Below are 24,170 nucleotides of genomic sequence, written 5' to 3'. Positions count from 1 at the left end.
GATTTTCCGGAATGTAACAAACTATAAACGTTCTATATATTATTTCCGATTTTTCCGGAATATTTACGTGTCATTATTTCCGATTCTCCGGAATGACAAACTATTTTACAATTCCTTAAAGTTGTAAAAAGCCATGAACAATAAATGCAAAAACATTAATGCTTTATGTAATCCTCATTTTTCTAATAATGCTCCAATATTTAAGTTTTTACTCGTTTCTACTTATCAGTTTGTCAACTTTTTCTGTTGGTTATTATCTTTTGTGCAAATACATGTTGTTTCATGTTTATGATGCAATTTGTAGATCTAACGGAAAAATTTCAACACTTTCGAACCGGGCAATGCCATATATCCCGTTTGATTAGCACTCTGCTTAGAAGAATAGTCATCCCCTTATAGAACCTGGACATACTGTCAAATCGAGTACTCTGGAAGATGAAACTAGTATTCAGCTTTTGGAATGATATGATTCTTTTCAAATGCCAGAGAATTTGATAAAAATTTATACGTAAAACATCGAAATAAAAATCTTAAGATCTAAAATGCCAACAGAAATATTTCTTACAGAATGTGGTAATATTGCTTATTGCTGGTGACAAATAGGATCTTTCACGAATGGTCTTACAAGATATTTTATTTCTCTGAAACCATTCTGAAGATGGCATAGAAAGTCTAGGTGGGGGAAGTGATTGTTGACTGATGGAGAGGTAATATGCTCATAGTTTAAAAACAGAAAACAACAAACGGTGAAAGTAATAATAATTCAGACGAGTGTAATCTTGTCAATTTATTTTGAAGTCTAGGCTCTGTCTGTTAATTTGTCAGTTTGTAAAATAAGTCTATAAATGCGTTGGTCTTAATTTTTCTCTAATTGCATGTTCTTGGAAGTATACACTTTTACATAGATATAGGGCAAATCGTACTCCTTAAAGTTAATAGAATTATATTCATGTGCGAGACATGCACAAACTGAAACGGAAGAAATTGATAGAGAACTCTGGCGTAAACAGACGTATTTGCAGGATATTGGACGGCTTGGTGCTGACAGGTCGTGTTGTGATGTTACCCAAGGGAAATATATCATTGCCGAAAGGGAACTTGTGATTCACTCAGAAATATTTACATTCTCCATATTTTTCCACTGAAAATTGTTACGTTCATTTTGTATGATAATAACGCCGCTTAGTGACAAGTAGTTGCTATTTAGACGGCACCCGCATGTAGTTAGGAAGGACATTACAGTTGTTATGTCTCGAACATAGAATGCACTGGAAGCAGATTCTAAAGTTAAACACGATAAGATATGTGCATTTTGTAAACAAAACAACCAAATGAGCTGAAGTCGCTTACCTGAGGAAGACCTCCACCTTTCGACCTTGCTTCTAGCCAAGTTTGTTAAACATCTATATTAAGAAGTTCATATGAAGCTATATAAAGGTTTTTCTGTATTGCTGTGAAGGATTCAAATTACGTAATCGTTTGAGCAAACTTGAAACTTGAGAGAGGTCATATACCCAGGGTGTTAATGATCAAATTCGGTAAAATTCTGAAAGCCAAGCATATTGAGATATTGATTATACACTTTTTTTCCGGCTATGGAGTCAATCTGCGACACTAGAACAAAATTGAGAAAGACCCATTCAAGATCCAAGGATGAATTCTGTTTCACATCAACAGCGATGTCAATTCTGACAAATATTGCTTCTCTCACTGTAATCTACACTACGTGACATATTTTGTTCAACTAAATTATTTCCATGACAAAATTTAATCAATCGTAAACAAATACACTGTCGTGGAACCACTGAGCATGTAAATTGTGATATTATGTAAATATAACTTAAATTAGTGCTAAAGTAATCTTAGGTTGCATATTGGAAGAAGTTCGATTACATAAAACTCAAACGATGTTTGCTTGATTGAAAAGTAATTGCGAAATAATTAGAATATATCCTAATTTTATGCAGTCAAATCGAACCGAAACAAATTGCTCGTAATAGTGAAAAATATCAAAGCAAAAATATCTAAGAAAGTATTTTGTACTGCATAAAATCTTAGACACATTATGTAATAATGTACTAATAACCTGAACCTAGAAGAAAATGGCAGCTAAAAGCATTGTTCCGAAACCGTGTTCTTGATTGTTATATAAACAGAAGAAAAAGTAAAATTATTTCACACAATTAAATAAAACGGTCGTCTGTACTCTCTCTCTCTCTCTCTCTCTCTCTCTCTCTCTCTCTATAAATATATATATATATATATATATATATATATATATATAAACGCTAGCAAGAGATGGGAATGTGCTCGTTTATTCATAACTTTGTACGTATACTAAATGTATAAAAAGGAACCTGGGTCAAATATAAAAATGTATTTATTAATGAGATTATTTTGTTACTTGCATTAATGAATCCGAGAATATCTCTTTGGTAAATGCACTGGGTGTTAACAACAATCAATATAAGTAGCTCAATATTAGCCACAGTATGTTTTATTTTCATTTAAACATGCTACGTTAGAGGTGTTGTTTTTTCATAAAATGTAGCACAAAAGATAAGATGATAGAACTGATGCACTGTTGTTTTGTTTATTAACTAGATAATAGATCATTTGATAACATCTCATATGCAGTAGTAAAATACTAGTATTTACAGAATAATATATTGAAATTCGATCAAAATGCTGTCACAGAATATGAATGAAAAAAAAATGACAAAACATGTAACAATTATGAAACTTAACATAAAAATTCGAAGCGATGGATTATTTTGCAATATACAATATAGGCCAAAAGTACTAACCAAAATAATCTTATTGGTTATGAGTGGCAGACGGTTGAAACGATTACGTAGATTATCAGTATTTGATTGAACAAAAAATAACTGGACACTCCAAAGCAAGGCAGAGTTCTCATACGGACGAGTTACGAGTTAAATGTTTGTGAAATGTTATTGCTAAATTATAATATGAACGCGAAGCTTCTAGAACATGGCTTAATATAAATAAAAGGAAGCAATGCAATATGGAATCACACTGCCTATGATGGGCTTGCGGATGAGTTCTGGATTCCCATCCCCGGATTGCTCCGGGTGTGTTAGAAAAACAAGAGGACCATGATGGTCCTGAATCGCTCACCTCTTCCCACGTGACCCAGTTTTGAGTATGACGTCGTTTTTTTTTCTATTATTTGACATAGTGACCTAGGTTTTGAGCTCATGTGACCCAGTTTTGAACTGGACCTAGATAATATCAAGATAAAAATTCTGACCAATTTTCATGAAGATCCATTGAAAAATATGGTCTCTAGAGAGGTCACAAGGTTTTTCTATTATATGACCTATTGACCTAGTTTCCGAAGGTACGTGACCCTGTTTTGAAATTCACCTAGATATCATCAAGGTGAACATTCACTAATTTTCATGAAGATCTCATGAAAAATATGGCCTCTAGAGAGGTCACAATGTTTTTTCTATTTTTGTACCTACTGGCCTAGTATTGACCGCACGTGACCCAGTTATGAAACTTACCTAGATATCATCAAGGTGAACATTCAGATCAATTTTCATGAAGATCTATTGAAAAATATGGCCTCTAGAGAGGTCAAAAGATTTTTCTAATTTTAGACCTACTGACCTAGTTTTGACCGCAGTTGACCCAGTTTCAAACTTGACCTAGATATCATCAAGATGAACATTCAGACCAACTTTCATACAGATCCCATGAAAAGTATGGCCTCTAGAGAGGTCACAAGGTTTGTTTATTATTTGACCTACTGACCTAGTTTTATAAGGCACGTGACCCAATTTCGAACTTGACCTAGATATCATCAAGTTAAATATTCTGACCAATTTTCATGAAGATCCATTCAAGGGTATGGCCTCTAGAGAGGTCACAAGGTTTTTCTATTTCAAGATCTACTGACCTAGTTTTTGATCGCAGTTGACCCAGTTTCAAACTTGACCTATATATCATCAAGATAAACATTCAGAACAACTTTCATACAGATCCCATGAAAAATATGGCCTCTAGAGAGGTCACAACGTTTTTTCATTATTTGACCTATTGACCTACTTTTTGAAGCCACGTAACCCACTTTCAAATTTAATTTAGATATCATCAAGATGAACATTCTGACCAATTTTTATGGAGATCAATTCACAAGTATGGCCTCTAGAGAGGTCACAAGGTTTTTCTATTTTTAGACCTACTGACCTAGTTTTTGACCGCACATGACCCTGTTTCAAACTTTACCTAGATATCATCAAGATGAACATTCTGACCAATTTTCATACAAATCCCATGAACAATATGGCCTCTAGAGAGGTCACAAGGTTTTTCTATTATTTGACCTATTGACCTAGTTTTGAACGGCACGTAACCCATTTTCGAACTTGACCTGGACATCATCAAGATGAACATTCAGACCAACTTTTATACAGATCCCATGAAAAGTATGGCCTCTAGAGAGGTCACAAGGTTTTTCTATTATTTGACCTATTGACCTAGTTTTGAATGGCACGTGACCCATTTTCGAACTTGACCTAGACATCATCAAGATGAACATTCAGACCACTTTTCATACAGATCTCATAAAAAGTATGGCCTCTAGAGAGATCACAAGGTTTTTCTATTATTTGACCTACTGGCCTAGTTTTTGATGGCACGTGACCCAGTTTCAAACTTGACCTAGATATCATCAAGATAAACATTCTGACATATTTTCATGAAGATCTCGTGAAATATATGGCCTCTAGAGAGGTCACAAAGTTTTTCTATTTTTAAACCTACTGACCTAGTTTTTGATTGCACGTGACCCAGTTTCAAATTTAAAATAGAAATCATCAAGATGAACATTCAAACCAACTTTCATACAGATCCCATGAAAAATATGGCCTCTAGAGAGGTCACAAGGTTTTTCTATTATTTGACCTACTGACCTAGTTTTTGAAGGCACGTGACCCAGTTTCGAGCTTGACCTAGATATTATCAAGGTGAACGTTCTGACCAATTTTCATGAAGATCTTATGAAATATATGGCCTCTAGAGAGGTCACAAAGTTTTTCTATTTTTAGACCTACTGACCTAGTTTTTGATGGCACGTAACCCAGTTTCGAACTTGATCTAGATATCATCAAGATGAACATTCCGCCCAATTTTCATGAAGATTTTATGAAATATATGGCCTCTAGAGAGGTCACAAAGTTTTTCTATTTTTAGACCTACTGACCTAGTTTTTGATGGCACGTGACCCAGTTTCGAACTTGGCCTAGATATCATCAAGATGAACATTCTGACCTATTTTCATAAAGATCCCATGAAAACTGTGACCTCTAGAGATGTCACAGGGAAAAGTTTACGCACGGACGGACGGACGCACGCACGGACGACGGACGCTGCGCGATCACAAAAGCTCACCTTGTCACTTCGTGACAGGTGAGCTAAAAATGGTTTTGCAAATTTGGAACCGTTATAAATTTCTAATGCAATCGTAACAGAACCTTAATTAACCTTATTAGAACCGGAATGAAACCGTAATAGCTCGTATGTTTTGACCACAGTGATTGTCTTCGGGACTGTTGCGATCTTTTAAGATCTGTTTCAGAACTGTTATGGTTTCCTTACGGATATATTATCTGTGGCAAAATTTTGAGTGCACCCTTGCTCCCGGATGCCCACGATTTCTGAACGAATATACCGGATGACTTAAAAGAATTAGTTGTGAGTTCTACGGATGCGTTACGGATGCTATCCGGAACTCATCCGCAAGCCCATCAGGGGCAGTGTGATTCTAGCTTTAAGAAAGTAATAATATTTCGTTAAAGACAAAGTAAGACAAAACTATAAAAAATGAAATTAAATTTTCCTTTTCCTGTTAAAATATAAACTTAGTACCTTATGCCCATGATTATTTCAATATTTGATTTATTTTAAGTTACATATTATTGCGTATTTCTATGTGCAGATTAAGTCGTTTAAGCTGCAACAGCTTGTATATTTGTACACTCATAAAATAGTACGTATATTGTAACATACATATAACACTTTTTGAAAATAACTTGAAGAAATTAGGCGTTTCATTCATACATTATTTTTAGTAAAGGAAAGACAACTAGAGCTATCGCTAAAGAAGATGAATGTACCCCCGCATGCACTGACAAAGTACACTGCAATTTGACACACACAAGATTGCATAATTATGTAGACTGTGTGTATTTAGACTGTATGTATACAGTACAGTAACAAAAACAAAGTCCCATAGCTCTGCAGAATATTTATATAAAAGCACCAAGCACAACTGGGGTTGGTACTGATCACTTGTGTGAAGTTTCATTGAATTGTGTGCAAGTGTTCGGAAGAGAAGGCTCGCACAAGATTGCATATGCGCAGACTGCATGTATATAGTATGCTAACAAAAACAATGCCCTATAACTATGCAGTATTTTTTCTGAAAGAACCTAACATGCATCATGCACAACTAGGGTTACTACCGATCACTTGAATTAAGTTTCATTTAATTGTGTGCATGGGTTCAGGAGTTAATTAAGGCGCGCACAAGATTACATATGCAGACTAAATGTATATAGAATAGTAACAGAAATCAAAGTCCCGTAACTCTGCAATTTTTTCTGAAAGAACCTTACATGCCCCATGGAGAACTACTGTTGTTGCTGATCACTTGTGTTAAGTTTCATTAAATTGTGTTAAGGGGATGAGGAGATTTGGTGCGCACAAGTTTGTGTCTATGTATATAGTATAGTACAAAAAATAAAGTCCCGTACTCTGCAAAACTACACAAAAATCTGGAAGAACGTAACATATCCCATACACAACTACTGTTGTTACTGATCACTTGTGTGAAGTTTCATTAAATTGCGTCAGTAGGATGAGGAAAGATGGTGCGCACAAGATTGTGTCTTCGGACAGACGGACGGACGGACGGACAGACAGACAACCTGAAACAAGTATACCCTCATTCGGGGGTGGGGGTGCAAAAACAGATCTAAAGATCACAGATCTGGAAGACAAAATAGTATAAAGTAAAATGGCCAGGTAATAAATCAACAAGTCTGACTTATATGGAGACGAGTTTCCACAGAATCATAATTCAACAATAGTTCAGCAGTAAAAGTTGAAAAATAGCAGCATCATGCTTCATGCTAACAATATTAACACATAAGTGGCACACTGGAAACAACTGGAAAAAAACAAATGAGCCGTGCCATGAGAAAACCAACATAGTGGGTGTGTGACCAGCATGGATCCAGACCAGCCTGCGCATCTGCGCAGTCTGGTCAGGATCCATGCTGTTCGCTTTCAAAGCCTATTGGGATTAGAGAAACTGTTAGCGAACAGCATGGATCCTGACCAGACAGCGCGGGTGCGCAGGCTGGTCTGGATCCGTGCTGGTCGCACACCCACTATATTGGCTTTCTCATGGCACGGGTCAAATAAGATGTAAATAACTTGACTTGTTTCATCTGAAATATTAAAGGAAAACAGGTTAATACTCATAGCCTTAAATTTGGTCCCGTCTTTGTTGACTTCTCAACGACTGCAACATTAGTATGACTCAAGATTTATATATATAAGATAGCTAAATATTAAAAGAAAAAGGGAAAAAATCTGCAATTCCGTTTTTTCTGTTTTTGTTTTCTTGATAATATCACATTTGTATATCTCAGTATTATGGAATGTGGTATAATTAGAAATTTATAGATAAACTATGCTTTATTAAATACAAGCTAAAATCAAAGTAAAAAGGTTTCTATCTTAATTGATAAAGTAAAAAGGAATACAAATTGTCAAAAATAAGCCTGAATTGGTCACAACCTCTTGATTTCTCTAGGCCTATACAGTTAATTTTCATCGCAGTTATTTACAATGGCTTTAGTTGCGTGTATGTATCAGTACATCTTGATAAAATTCAAATGGTTTGTACAAGTAAGATATGTACTATTATCAGTAGGCCTCTGTAGCAGCAGTACAAATACATCCCGCAACGAACATGTTGCTTGTAAAAACGCTTGCTCCTTCCTTCACAATAATTCACTGTCAGTTTTGAAGTAGTTTCCTATTAACTTTCTAATATTTGCTTGGAGCATTTCTCGCTGCAGACATATACCCGTATAATCATACCTAGTATGTATTAGTATTACAATTATGTTAAAATATCTCTACGACTTACAAGCTGGCGCACAATGTTCCATTCAATTTAAAGAATATTGTCAATAAAATTACGTACACTTAAGGTTCTAGTCACACATATGTAAAATTATTAATTTTTTTTTTCAAAATCTTTCTTTTCTGGTTTAAATAAAATTACATTCATGATTGAAACCAGATATAAATGACTGGCAGTGAAAAATCAGTGATCTTACAGGGTACGGAGTTGAAGTTTTTCTTTAATGGAGACGTTTTTATAATGCATGGAATTTAAAAAAAATACAAAAACCTACAAATGCCTGTTATATCAAACGGCACTGAGTCCAGTTATAATGGATTAACGAAATATTACAGCAGACTGTATTTATATATACATGTGACGAATTCAAAGAGACACATGGAAACGTATTTAAGACTGAATACTTAATAAAGTACCGATTCAGATAATGGATTCTCGGCTTATATTTTCAAAAGGATTTGAAGGATCGTCGGTGCTACCCGTGCTTGCCATATCACTGGTACAGGTCATCTGCATTTCTAGTTCAGATAACCTGTGCTCGAGTTCCCACTGTTGCTGATTCAATTTTGCCGCCATCACGACGTTCTCAGATTCTACAGATTTCAATCGTTCCCTGAGACGGGTTATTTCTTGGACCAGCGTGTCATGTGACGCATCGCTAAAGATCTGCGCGGAACTACTTGGAGTATGTCCATCCATTGTCTGTTGCGCTGAGCCTCTACGCATTGTAGCGTTGGAATTTTGTTGTGTTGGACTGACCGAAGGAATGCCTGTTCTTGTTTGAAATGAGTTTGGTGAGACCGGAGGAACATATCCAGATGAGGCACAAAACGGAGATAAAAATGCCATATGTTGTTGAGTGTTCGCAGTGTTTACTCCAGTTGAAGGAATAGGTTGTGTATAATGAGTGTAAGGAAAATATGCTTGGGGAAATTGAGCAGGTGCGCGAATACCATAGTCATGTGACATATCACGTGGTATGAATTCCGTACCAGGAGCACACATATTACCAGCAATGTTTGGATTATGTTGGATATGATATGGTGATGCAAACTGCATCGGAGGACCCGGCGTTAAAGGAGGACTAAAATGAAACATTGGCGCCTGATTGTCCACTGGAAGAGGGGACGTAACCAATGGTGATCCCGTCAAGAATGAAGTCACACTAGAAACAGTTCGAATTTGCGTTTCCTGATGTTCTGCTTGCTGTTGGCCAGATTGAGTTTGACAAGGAGATTCTTCGGAAGTTTGAGCTTCGGTTGAACTGGCTATATATACCTCATGCGAAGGTAAGTGTTGAGGATCTATGGAAGACCTATGTGTTGGAAGACCAGCGGGAAGGGTATGGTGACGTGTTATTGAAGAAGCCTGCATTGGTACCTTTCCCGAAGACTCTACTAAGCCAGGTGTGCTCTTGCTCCGTTTCAAGTCAACTGAAACGAAAGTGAAAAGTGATGAAGAAACGAAGGTGAAAAATGAAGAAGACAACCAACGACGAAGCATACGGCCTAACCTCTATATATAGTTAGGTAACGATCCTTCAGATTATTTATATATGCATGTGTAGGTGTTCATTGATATTTGAATAAGCGCTTAAAATTCAAAACAACAGGGCATTTATTTGTTTGAAAATAAACTTTTAGTGAACATAGTTTTGTGTCTAAATACTGAATCTGAATTCAGTTTTCATATACTCAAACTAAAAAATATAGTCCATACTAACATATGACCACAGACTACAATTCTAAATACAATATACAGTGTTTACAAACTGGAAAGAAAATGACACTTTTTGACTAGTATTCAACACATTCTGTAGCTGGGAGATCACATTATAAAATGAAAGCTACTTTTTTCTAGAGAATAAACCCTAGAGTTTAGCAAAAATTTCATACTGTGTCTTTTATTGATGGCCTGAGGTGGTGAAGAGGTGTAAAAGAAAATGCCATTATCAAAAAAGATATGGTTGTCTTCCTTGAACTTCAACGGATACAGACACAAGAGAATATATTCTGTCAAACCATTCAAGTAAAGCAGAAGAAGAGACTTTATCCATCAATGAAATATAAAACATCTGAAGATAAATGAGCCGCGCCACGGGAAAACCAACATAGTGGTTTTGCGACCAGCATGGATCCAGACCAGCCTGCGCATCCGCGCAGTCTGGTCAGGATCCATGCTGTTCGCTATCAATGCCTATTGCAATTAGAGAAACAGTTAGCGAACAGCATGGATCCTGACCAGACTGCGCGGATGCGCAGGCTGGTCTGGATCCATGCTGGTCGCAAAGCCACTATGTTGGTTTTCTCACGGCGCGGCTCAAATTATGGGAAATAAACTGGAATGTTGTCATAAAACCAGCCCTATATGTTATAAATCTAGCGTATTTTAATTTCCTTAAGTATCCCCACGAAGTTAAAATAGGCACAAGACCACAGTTATTTGCCCTTGGTTGACCACAATAAGGAAATGGTTACGCGGAAAACAGTTCCTCTGTTTGATGGTGAATATTGGTGAATTTTTGAGTGAAAGACCTGCAATAAATGGCATAATTTAATAGAGAAGATATGAAATAGATACATGTACAATTTGACAGAATGAGAATGTCAGAATATGCATAACATGACTTTTTGATAGGGCCTGTCTTGCCTGTTTGTGGCCATCTAGAGAGTATATAAAGTACGTATGTGATATGGTTCAAAATGGTGGTAAAAAGAGCCGGTCAACCCCATGATTATTGTGGCTGGAATTTTTTCTCTTGAATAGTTCTGTTGAGTTTAGGTATTTTTAGGAGGGGTTGGAATGCATGCAAAATTGCAAAAGTGGCCAGTGCCTATATAGAACATATAGTAAAAATAACTGTGGTCTTAGGCCTGAAAAGCGTATGCCTTAAACAAGATGTACCAGAAATGCCCTCGTTAATTGTATTAAGTCAAACATGAAAACATAATACGTCAATTTTATCAGGCACATATAATTTGTATAAAACTTGCAAAATATAATACATCAGAATCATTTTCTTTAAAGTAAACATAAATACGGCCTCCTCTAGAGTGTTAACCAGCTTGACCTTTGATTTGAGCATGTGACTTAGTTTTTGGCCCACATGACCCAGTTTCGAACTTGGCCTAGGAATCAGCAAGATAAATATTCTGACCAAGTTTCATGGATGTGGCCACTAGAGTGTTAACAAGATTTCCCTTTGATTTGACCAGGTAACCTAGATTTTAACCCCATTAAACCAAGTTTTAAATATGGCATAGAAATTTATCAGGATAAACATTTTGGTTAAATACCATAAATATAGGAATATAAATGTGGCTTCTAGGGTATAAACAAGCTTTTCCTTTGATTTGATCTGGTGACCTAGTTTTTGACCCCACATGACCTAGTTTCAAATTTTGCCTAAAGATCATCAAGATAAATATTCTTTGCAAGTTTGTATCAAATCAAAGCATAAATGAAACTTCTATGTGGTTAAAAGGCCGAAAATAGAAAAATTTTCCCCTTTCAGGGGCAGTTACTCTAGAACCAATTTCGAAAACAGGCTAGATTCCATCATAAAGCTGTGTGTAAGTGTGGTTAAAATCAAATGTAAAATGTTACTTTATCGTGTTCGCAAAGTAAAGATCAACAAATTTCAGCTCTTTCAGGGTTCAATCAGGGGCCGTAACTCCGGAACCTATTATTAGATCTGACGGATTCATCATGGAATCCAAGTTCTATTGTTGTGAAAGAAATTCTGCAAGTTTGTAACAAATCAAACCTTACATGAAGTCTCTATATGAGCCGTGCCATGAGAAAACCAACATAGTGGCTTTGCGACCAGCATGGATCCAGACCAGCCTGCGCATCCGCGCAGTCTGGTCAGGATCCATGCTGTTCGCTAACAGTTTCTCCAACTCCAATAGGCTTTAAAAGCGAACAGCATGGGGCCTGACCAGACTGCGCGGATGCGCAGGCTGGTCTGGATCCATGCTGGTCGCAAACCTACTATGTTGGTTTTCTCATGGCACGGCTCATATATGGCTGCAAAAGCCAAAATAACAGATTTTGGCACTTAAAGGGGCCATAACTTTATAACCCATGATGGGATCTGGCCAGTTTCCGAAAGGAACCGGGATATTATACTAATTCAAGTTGTGTGCAAGTCTGATTAAAATTGATTGCAACATGTGGTCTCTATCGTGATCACAAGAACTTGTTGACGGACGGACGAAGGACGATCACAAAAGCTCACCTTGTGACTACGTGACAGGTGAGCTTAAAAGAGTCGGAGGATGGTATTTCAAGCAATTAATTTTATCATACACTCGTTTTAATATTTTACGCCGATTTATCTGCAAATGGTAAATGCACACTAAGCTGTTTATTATGAATGAAAATATATTTCATTTTTAAAGTGCAACGTACTGTAAAAAATTTCCTGTTTAACAATGTTTCTCTTGTTTGATTTAATTCTGATGATGTTAGAATATTTTGATGTGACTTTGTCTTTTAAAAGGAATAATAATAATAATAATAATAATAATAATAATAATAATAAAAAAAGTTCCGAATTTCTTACCTGTTTCTATAGGCTTCTTCTCAGTTTTCTTGAGCCGCATTACTGCTATAGATTCTAATTTGATTCGAGCTGCAGGATATTCTTTCAGCACATCCCAGAGATCTTGTTTCGATAGACGGAACAAGTCGGAATAACCAACGGAGCGGACCGAAGCTGTTCGTCTATTTCCGGAAGTACCCATGTTGAGAATACTGATTTCGCCAAAGTAGCTTCCTGGTTTTAGAGTAGCTAAAACTGTTTTACCATTGTCACCTACCACGTGTAGCCTACCTCTGTTCACTATATACATTTCTTTACCCACTTCGCCTGAAGAAAGATAGAAGTTCAAAGTAATGAGTTTGCATAATATGTGCATATTTCGTCATCAATCTTTTTTCTGTGAAGCAAATCGTTTTCATTTCAAACTGTAAGTATAATACAAAAAGGAATTTTCTTTGCACGTTGTTCTTCATTCACATAGTCACATGACGACAGCATATTTCTCTGTTTAGTAAATTCATTACCCGGTGTGCTCTGACCGATGATAAATGGCGCTGTTATATATAAATGTTCAATGAAAACGTTTATAGACTATAACAATGTTTTCAAGGCCGTGCGATAGTGCCTTTCGTAATCAAATGATTGATTTTTTTTTTCAACATTTTTTTTTTGGCTTGAGGAGGAGAGGGATACACATATCCAACACACAATAGATAAAAGATTCAATTTCTTTAAATCTGAATGAGTTTCTATTACAGAGAGATAATGCTAAATGTAAGTCTTACATAGCAGCATTCATCAGAGTACTGTTTATTTCATACTGGGTTAGGAAACACATTCAGAACTCTCAGAAGTACAGACAGAAGTATTACATATAGTAGATTTACAGTAGGACTCCAATGACTTTTGTTCCCTTGTTCTGCTATTTGTACCGTGGAATAATGACCTTTGTTGTTTTGAGGCTTTTTCTAGTGCTGTCTCCCTCTCTCCGGACATTCTGATTGGTGAATTGAACTTGTATTTCGTAAGGGCGGGTTTACCCGAAACCAGAGTTACAAATATACTTGTAAAAATCATAGCACCCTCATTATACCCTAAACACAACAAAAATATGTTCATGCTCTACAAAAAACAGCTCCATTTTAGAGTACCGCGCAATAATAACAAATGATAAAGTAGTCTAACACATGGGTACATCACTGTTTTCAGGTCGGCCATTTGCATTATGTTAGTTGTTCTATCAATGGTCAAATAGAAAAGGCCATAGTTACATCACTGGCTACATTAAAGTAGACCATTTCCTGACGCCTGTGGTGTCGCATAGAGTTCTGAGATCTGAGCTATAACTAAGTTCTAGGGTATAAAATTGTTTGCTTTAACATATCAAGCCTGCTTGTAGACTTTGATAATAATTCAATATTTTTGGCAATCGATTTGCTACAAATGAACCGAAGTTGTTAAAAACGCAATATATTAGTGCGGTTTAACCCATAAAGAAAGGTTTATATCAAATTCAGGCTGTTTTATAATTTCATTTTCCTTACTGGAAAATACGCCTAATGAAAGGTTTTATCAAATTGTATGTATGCATATGATATGGCATTATAAACAAACACAGAGTAAATGCCGTAATGATTGTCGTGCTTTATAGATATCCATTTATCATTTATCAATAAATTCTTCTGCCTGGTTCTTGTGCGTCAAAATACATTAAATTATTTAAGAGAAATCAACGCTATTGCCATCAATGTAAAAGTTAAGTAAACATTAAAAAATGGGGAGATATCTATACAATATTTGTCGTTCTGACAGGGTTTTTGGTGCTTCCTCTACAACGTACGAAGTTTAAAGGAAATAACTAGATGCCCTAGGGCAACATGTCGAGCCCGTCAGCTGTCAAAAGGACTGGGAGTTGCATACGACACTCTGTCTCACTGAGGCAAACATTTATGCCAAATAAAAAAAAAAGATTGCAAAAAGTTACAATATAAGTTATTTGTAGTAACAACAAAGGGAAGTAAATCTTTAAAAAAAATTCTAAGTCCACGCAAAAATCCTTTCCAGTAGAGATCGGTCAAAATACACCTCAAAATTGGATGTAACATGCATGTTGTACTACAGAAAAGTGGTCTTGATTTTTCCCTACGACCAGTAATAAAAAAAGTAACAATATAAGCTATTTATAGTAACAACAAAGGGAAGTAATTCTAGGTTCTTGCGCATGACACTCTGCCTCATGATGGTGAACAATTGTGCCAAGTTACATCAAAATCCCTCTATGCATGAAAAAGAAATGCTCCGGACAAAGTCATTCTTGTATCTCACCTTTGACCTCTAAGAGTGACCTTGACCTTAGACCTAAGTACCTGGTTCTTGCGCATGACACTCCGTCTCATGGTGGTGAACATTTGTGCCAAGTTACATCAAAATCCCTCCATGCATGAAGAAGAAATGCTCCGGACAAAGTTGCCATTCTTGTATACTTTGCCCTCTAAGTGTGACCTTGACCTCAGACCTAGGGACCTGATTCTTGCGCATGACACTCCGTCTTATGATGATGAACAATTGTGCCAAGTTACATCAAAATCCCTCCATGCACGAAGAAGAAATGCTCCGGACAAAGAAATTATTGAATTTGACCTTTGACCTCTAAGTGTGACCTTGACCTTTGAGATAGGAACCTGGGGTTTGTGCATGACACTCCGTCTCTCTGAGGTTAGCATTCATGCCAAATATAAACATAATTGCTCCATGCATGTCAAAGTTATGGTCCGGACAAACAAATCCGGACGGACGCACACACGCACGGACGCACGCACATACACCGAACAGCCATTTTGACAATTATGTCTTCGCTTCCGCAAGCGGGCTCGACAAAAAACATTCTCATCAATGTTTAAAGGTAAGAAAATAAATAACGAGAATAAAGAGATTTATACATATTCAAGTATTGTGCTCTTCAAACTTTTTAGGTTGGGTAAAATAATAATCATCGTCATTCGGCTATATCCGTGTGATTGCGTATTCTCCGTATGCGATTTCGGCATCCTTCGGCCATAACAGATATTTATCCATAATAACCGAAGAAAGCCGAAATCGCATACGGCACATACGGAATCGGACGGAAAATGCCGATTGTCGATATGGTTCCATTACTTTAACAAATAACACCTGTTTCTTTTTTCTTCATCACGCAGTAAATTTCAATACATTTATAAGGATAGTCTGAATTATAAGACTGGATAGTTAAATCTGACTGTTTTATGACAATGAGGAAGTTATTACTATAACATATGAAGGACAAAGTGTTCAAATTGAATGAAATGAACTTTATCTCATAATCTGAAAATATGCGATTCCGTTTAATGACCAGAAAATGTGAATTATTTTGACAAGTATCTTTCTCTCAAATTAGTTTTTCATCCCACCGTTCTTAAGGATTCCTTAATTTAGAGGGCAGACACATAAATCACCTCCCAACAGAAACTTATCGAAATAATGATACGTTTTGTAATCAGTTGTAGAATAAATGAGAATACTCTTTGGTATCATTTTACACTTACTGCTGAAATTACTTTGTTTTGTGGTTGTATCAGATAAGGAAATAGTTCATTTGCTTAGAAAGTACATACCAAAAAAGTAGTCCTTCAAATAATACTTTCTGCATTGTTTTTAAAAATGTAGTTTCCAAATGACAGAGAAACAGGTGCTTTTGTAAGACACTTGTCCCCACCCCTTGATGTCCTGTCTCATTTCAGTGCCGAGATTACTATGACCTTGACCTTGACCTTTGACCTACTGAACCTCATATGAGAAAAGATAATCAACTGACCACGAGCAATCATCCTGTGCCTTTTAAGGGCAATATACTAAAGGGTTCCTACGTTAGTGAGCAGAAACCAGTTTCAGTCTCGCAGTCACTGTGACCTTGCCCTGTGACCTACTAATCAACACAACAAAGACATACTGGCCACATCCAACCATCGCTTGGAAGTTTGAGAACTACAGGCTAAAACATTCTTCACTTAATGAGCAGAAAGTTCAAAGTTGAACTTGACCTTCAAACTACTCACCACTAAGCAATATAATTCATCTAATAATTACAGGTAAGCATCTTACGAAGTTTGACTCTAGGCCAAAGCGTTTTTATTTATCACGCCTGAACCATTAGCCTCAAGGTCACTATGTAGGATTTATCTACTGACCAATGCATGTTTATTGAGGTAGGCTAAACTCAGCAACTGGTCTGGCAGACAAAATAATAACTGTGTTTTAAACACTTTTGTCGTTTCAAGTGTCTTATATACTTTACATTTTAAAGGCAGACAAAATAATAACTGTGTTGTAAACACTTTTGTCGTTTCAAGTGTCTTATATCTTTACATTTGAGCCGCGCAATGAGAAAACCAACATAGTGGGTGTGCGACCAGCATGGATCCAGACCAGCCTGCGCATCCGCGCAGTCTGGTCAGGATCCATGCTGTTCGCTAACAGTTTCTCCAATTCCAATAGATTATAAAAGCGAACAGCATGGAGCCTGACCAGACTGCGCGGATGCGCAGGCTGGTCTGGATCCATGCTGGTCGCACACCCACTATGTTGGTTTTCTCATGGCACGGCTCATTTTAAAAGCATTTTCTTTGCATTATTATGGCAACTTTGCCATTATAACTGAAAACTACAGAGAATGTTTGTTTTCTTTTTTAAAGAAAACTATAAAATTTCGAACACGAATGAACAGTCTTTATAAGATTTAGCTTCCTATCCAGTCCTTACCTGAAGTATATTGTTCGACGTGAAAATGCATCAATTTTTTTTCAGTTCTGACATCAAAGATCAAAGAAAATTATTTATGCAGTAATATTTTGGAAAATATAATACCGCTTATTTTCTATTAAAAAAAACAACAGAAACTTCGGCAAGTAAAACTGAAATTAAAAATAAGCGAAAGTGTATCTCTTACTCGTATGAATTATCTTTTTACTACATATTTGATATATTGCTGGCAAAACACTATGCAAACTGAACACAAACATAAAACCTTGATAAAGTACAAATATTTATAGATATACTGATACGTCTGCCAGAAAATGGACATGGCAATACTTTTGTCCTCTCTTTTTTGCACTATTCGCGTTGCTTTCTTGTCTGATCGAACTTTCAGAATGATTGCGTGTATATAATAGTCATAAGTGTTTTGAGGCAAGTTTTATGATTTGAACAAATATCTGACCTAGATATGAAACAGCAGTAACCATGGTAACACCACTGAGAGCACGGATATTTATTATTAGAGAATGTACAGAACATGGCGTCTCGCTATGAGACACTTTTCATAAAAACTTGAGATAATGATATTACGTTCAATTCAATTGTGGTAAAGAAAAGAATAAACAAACATTTATATATGTAAAAGTAGTCATTTATACCCCTGTTGAAAGAACTGGCCCTGCTTGCCTTATAAGTTATGTTTAGACATTAAACGGCATTTCTTCTCGGTTGTTAATTTTATTTCATGGCTCAAGGCAGGTAAGCAATCGGTAATCATTTGTTAGAAGCTGGTGGTATACCAACCGGTTTCTCTTCAGTAACAGGACACATCTCTAACACGATTCCAATCTTCGACCTTTTTATTCTTGGGCTGGTATATTATCCTGTATGTTTATTAACCTAGTATTGCGCCCGCTGACGTCTTCATGTGAACAATGGAAAGTACATATGCTGGTGATAGAAATGCAGAGGGAGATATCTAAACTTGTTTACAGAATAAAACTTACGTAGATATGCATTTGAGCCGTGCCATGAGAAAACCAACATAGTGGGTATGCGACCAGCATGGATCCAGACCAGCCTGCGCATCCGCGCAGTCTGGTCAGGCTCCATGCTGTTCGCTTTTAAAGCCTATTGGAATTGGAGAAACTGTTAGCGAACAGCATGGATCCTGACCAGACTGCGCGGACGCGCAGGCTGGTCTGGATCCATGCTGGTCGCATACCCACTATGTTGGTTTTCCCATGGCACGGCTCATTTACCTTTAAGACAGTGGCATTCGATCTCCGTGGGGAAAATTTTGTCCACTTTTATTAAGATTTCCTTCATTCATATAACCAACAAAGACATCGTTATAGGCATATGCTTATTAAATACTCATACAGTCAGAATATGTTCAGATGATAACTTTTTACATCTATCATTTATGTCTGACATGTCATTGGTCCCGTTTATAGTGTCTATAAAATCACTTCTGCACTTGAAGACTTATGCCTCGATCAAGTAAATTTAATAAAGATAAGTAATTCAAAACGTAAGCAAGACAGAGTTATGGATCTAGTACAGTTACTTCTTCTAAATGGTATCTTGTCATTGTGTCAAATTATAACATAATCCTTTTCATAGTCCTTCTAGTGTAATAAATATACGGTTTGAAGAGACTATGGACTTGTAATTGGACATTATTCCTTATAACGTTTTTGGGTGTTACATGTTTTTTTTCTTCGCGTGGATCGGCGGGTAATTGAACGTGTGTAACAAATTTATGAATAAGCAGCAGTCATTGGCTTAAAGACAAAGGAACGATATGAACGATGTTCACCGGAAAATAAACCTCACTTGCGCCTACAATAATTTTTACATTTATATTTGACATACTCATATCACAATAATTATAACTTATTTGTAGAAGTGATATATTTTGAAAAAATATATATAAAAGCCACAAATCAGAATACATTTCAAGATCTAGCGCTTCTTGTCAAGACTGGAAGCGTATTAGCGACACTATTAAGGATATGAGGTACAAGCATGCGATGCCCTCATTAAAACCTCATCTACCAGCTTTAATAGTGTTGTTATATGAGAGAATGCTTAAGATATTGGATACGTTAAATGAATGTATTACAGAGGAATCTAATTCTAAAATAGCACAAGAAGACAAGTTACTTCATTACGTATGGAGAACATCTAAATATATTGCAGACAAGAAAATAAGATATGGGCGCAGGTTAAAATGTAGTCCAATGTCGTGTAATGTGTGATTTACAATTAAACTGAACTATTTTTCCAATCACTTCAGTCTAGATTGTCTTTACTAAAACACGCTCATTATTTGTATAGTAACTAGCAAATTCAGTACATTTATAGCCTACGCCGAATAGGTTGTTTTTGGGACTGAAGGGGCGGGGGTGGGGATAGTTTCCAGATATACACAAGTTATGTATGATAGGACTGTCCAATGGTTTGTTGGTTCCTATAAACCAAGAGGAAAAACTTCCCCATAGTCATCTATATTTGTGTCAAGTTTCATGAAGATCCACTAATGGGTTACTTTGTTTTTGTAGGAATTTATTAACTTTAAAACATAAAGGGTAATAACGCTGCAGTAACTGAAGAGATTCTGGTGAAAGACTTGTATGCAGCACTGCTCGATAGTGATCTCTATATCTATGTTAAAATTCATAAAGATCCTTAAATGTATTACTTTGTCTTGTGGGAATTTATGGATTGTAAAACTATTAAAGGGCAATAAGTCTGGATAATGAAGTGTCATTACTGTTTCAAGGGGGATAATACTAAAAGCGAGTAATGTTTATATACTTATCAATAGTTACAGAAAGGTTTGGTGATTCTAGCTAGAGTACTTTTTGAGTTATAAACATTTTCATTTTTTAACCTAATCAATGGAAACAAATCTGCTTTCACCGGTTCAAGGAGGATAATACTATATATATGAGCAAAGGCCATGTGCTAATAGGGTTTGTTGATTCTAGCTGAACCACGTTTTAGATTATAATCATTTTCAATTTCGTACAGACGGACGGACTAACGAAAAGCCGGGCGGACGACGCAAAAACAGTATTACTCCGTCTTCGGCGGGGGATGATAAAATATGAATTATTTTGCGACAAACGGTGAATCAAATCATGAGAAAGAAAGGCATATTTGGAGATATATTTTCTCATACTGATTTTGTTTAATCTGTTTCGGTAATGTTTAGGGTAAGGACAGGGCATGTTGATAAACTAGGTCAGATAAAATTGAAACGTTGTCTCTTTTTTAAATAATTTTCTTGAAAGTCACAATTAAGAAGGTAATCTAGTATTTCAAGTCACGGCAAAAGATCATATAATGTTATGTTAACGGCCTTCAATTCGCTTCATAACGAATTGTTTGCCTCTCTGATGTTGAGAGAATGTTACCCTTTCAGTTATACTGATCTACTTTTTAGACTCTGTTAATGTCAGAGATTAATGCGAAATATAGAACAATTATAATGCGACAGCTGATGGTTGCAGTGATAAAACCGACTCATATTCCAGATATCACACATATCACCTGACTTTCTAAACAAAAATTAATGTTAGAAAACTATGAATGAGCCGTGCCATGAAAAACAACATAGTGCGTTTGCGACCAGCATGGATCCAGACCAGCCTGCGCATCCGCGAAGTCTGGTCAGGATCCATGCTGTTCGCTTTCAAAGCCTATTGCAATTAGAGAAACCATTTGTGGATGCGCAGGCTGGTCTGGATCCATGCAGGTCGCAAACGCACTATGATTGTTTTCTCATGGCGCGGCTCACATATATAGTTACCTTTTCTGCATATATAATCCCCAGGTGAGAATAACACTGGATTAAGCCGTAATACCAGTTCACAAAGGAACCCGGCTTCAGTTTGTTGAAATATTTCTACACGTTTTAATGTATCCAAATGTACGTGTATAGCTATTTCCGCTTTGAGTTTGTCAGGGAGTAGGCTTAGTGTTCTTTCTTCATCTGTCGACTTATTGCACATCCATAAATAGTCAAACCATTTTATCACACGGTCTTGAAGTCGCAATGGAACGCGCCGTAAGGACATGTAAGTTTTTACGTTGTCAAGTTTAGCTGAAATGAAAATATGAACACATTAAACGAGTGCCAGATAATACAATGCCGTAATGCAAAATGCAGTAAAACGTTTTGGATACAGGGGTCAACCCCCTAACTGTGAGTCTAGCTCAGAACTTGGCCTTCCTGTATAATATTTTAGTCATAAACTATATAAGTTGTTCATATAATTGAGCCGTGCCATGGGAAAACCAACATAGTGGGTATGCCACCAGCATGGATCCAGACCAGCCTGCGCATCCGCGCAGTCTGCTCAGGATCCATGCTGTTCGCTAATAGTTTCTCCAATTCCGATAGGCTTTAAAAGCGAACAGCATGGAGCCTGACCAGACTGCGCGGATTGAGGCTGGTCTGGATCCATGCTGGTCGCATACTCACTATGTTGGTTTTCTCATGGCGCGGCTCAATTGTTTTAAGATGTCATTTTAATGAATATTTTTGCCAGCTTAAAGGGCCTAAGACATTGATAACCGGTGTCTTTAGTAATATTTGTCCAAACAGAAAAAGATTGTGAAGAAAGCTTCTAGTATCAGAATTTGTTTTACACCTTTACACCCGTAGTAGAATTTGAAAAGAGACGAGTAATGTAGTTAATTCCTAATTCAATTTTGATTAACAAAATTAATAAAGAAAAATGCTGGTAATTATACAGACACGAGAGGAAAAGCCAAGACCTGAAGAATTTCTCTACGGAGTCGCAATCGCCTGCCAATATTCACCAGCCAATAAATACGTTATTTCTGAAGTACTGGCATTAAGTGCATTATATTCCGGTAAATGTGATTTACATAAATGTAACTGTTGCACTCTCTAACGAAACTTGTCAAACTTCATCAGCAATTACTTTGTATTTTACGCTGTTTGTCAGCACAAATATTTTTTGCAATATTTTGGAAGGACGAAAACCAATACAGGAAATAAACAAAACAGAAAGAATCGATACCGAAGCCAAATGTATGTCGTTCTTTTGAACAATTCGGTTACTAAGTGTAAATATTAGAATCAAATATAGTTTATTTAACCGGTTGCTTTTCCAAATATGAGAATTCTGATAAACAGAAATGAAAAGTTTGTTTATGTAACTATGATGTGTGTATATTTATTAAATCATCGACCTCACGTTATAATGCCGGGAGTTCCTTTTGGCATTCTGAGAAAAAGCATTTTTTGAAGTTTTGAAGTTGATTTACTTTGCTAATCTGACAAATTTGAAAAGAAATGCAAGATTAGTTACGAAACACGTGTGTCTTCCTTTGGGGAATAACATCCAATTTTCTTGATTTATTTATTTGAACTAATCATTCTATTTTCTCATCATTTAGATATGATTAGTGCATTGTTCCACATTTGTAACATTTCCTCCAAGAGAAACTGCCATCGAAATTAGATAGAGCTAATTACATTGACCGTAAAACATGATTTGTCATCACACTCTTAATAACATAATGCGAATGTTGACAGCAATACTCGCACGTGCCACGATGAATTAATGGCGGGATACCGAGTCACAGGGCAGGTTATCTTGTGTCACATGAATGCTTCCTGTTGTAATGTCTAAACAATGGCACCGATTGCAACAAATTTGTTTGTTTATTCTCGCTTATTTGTTAATTTCTCGGTAAAATAGTTACTTTATATGTTATTGTAAAATGTACTCCTAAATATATGTGCCTCAGAAAAATTTACATGAATGATATTATTGTTTGGGACTTTTTTTTTGTTACATGTACACAGTTTTTAATTAAATACAAGTTTTCTTATCGACATATCTGTCACCGATGTAACAGCTGATAAAATATTTTACTTATGGCGTTTTCTGAAGAAAAAAACAACATGTATTGAGATACTATATCTGTTCATACCCTGTGATGATTATTAGTTGTTCATTACGAAGTCTGAGCTGCTTTAACGTAAGAACTTCAATTCTGTTTTGTTTAAGAACCATTCTATTAAAATAAAGGTATAACATATGTCTATCTTACAAAGTTATACTGTCTAAAATATTGTAACATGACTCCTTGACAGTCCATACCTTGTGCTAATTATCGGTCTACTTTCAACACATGATCAAGGGGGCTACTTCCTCAAGAAGAATTTAAAAACTAAGCATGAACATGTTTAATTTTTTAGTTCATGTACGAAAGCACAGAACTATGATATTTTCGATTCTTGATCGGCAAGCCATTAAAATGTAAACCGTGTTATAATTGTATGCATGTATTATAATGTATAGTACATTTCGACGCAATTCTTGGTGTGCGGCAGATTTTCATTAAAGTTGCTGAATTGTGAATTCATCAGCTGGACAACAAGACTAGTTTAAGGTTGTCATTTTACCTAATTTATCCAAAACATCTGTCACTCTGTTAATCACTGATTTGAGTTCAACAAAACACCACGAAGATTAAAAGTCTTAACTACTGACTTAATGTCAAGCCGGTGATCTCTGTGGGTGTAATTAGTTTTTACTCGTCGCAGGAATAAGTCGAAAGGTCAGGCCAGTGCATACATCTTATTTATGAGTATTTATGTTAAGACATATTCTGTTA

The 24,170-nt window shown here is 36.2% G+C and overlaps 1 protein-coding gene across 1 annotated transcript in view; it reads right to left on the bottom strand.

Annotated features, from left to right (window-relative positions):
- Positions 1–2,571: 2,571 nt before the first annotated feature.
- LOC123554172 (cyclic nucleotide-gated channel rod photoreceptor subunit alpha-like) overlaps positions 2,572–24,170 on the bottom strand; it is a 176,729-nt gene continuing 155,130 nt past the window's right edge. The window contains exons 3-5 of the mRNA XM_045344123.2: positions 21,325–21,618; positions 12,756–13,061; positions 2,572–9,621 (exon numbers count right to left, since the gene is read on the bottom strand). Of these exons, the coding sequence (XP_045200058.1) occupies positions 8,609–9,621; positions 12,756–13,061; positions 21,325–21,618 (1,613 nt within the window). The 3' untranslated portion in view covers positions 2,572–8,608. The remainder of the gene's footprint in view (positions 9,622–12,755; positions 13,062–21,324; positions 21,619–24,170) is intronic.

This window comes from Mercenaria mercenaria, chromosome 7 (genome assembly GCF_021730395.1).
Source record: "Mercenaria mercenaria strain notata chromosome 7, MADL_Memer_1, whole genome shotgun sequence".
NCBI lineage: Eukaryota > Metazoa > Mollusca > Bivalvia > Venerida > Veneridae > Mercenaria > Mercenaria mercenaria.
Note: the sequence above shows the minus strand (reverse complement) of the source record. Positions and strands in the feature narration are given on the sequence as shown.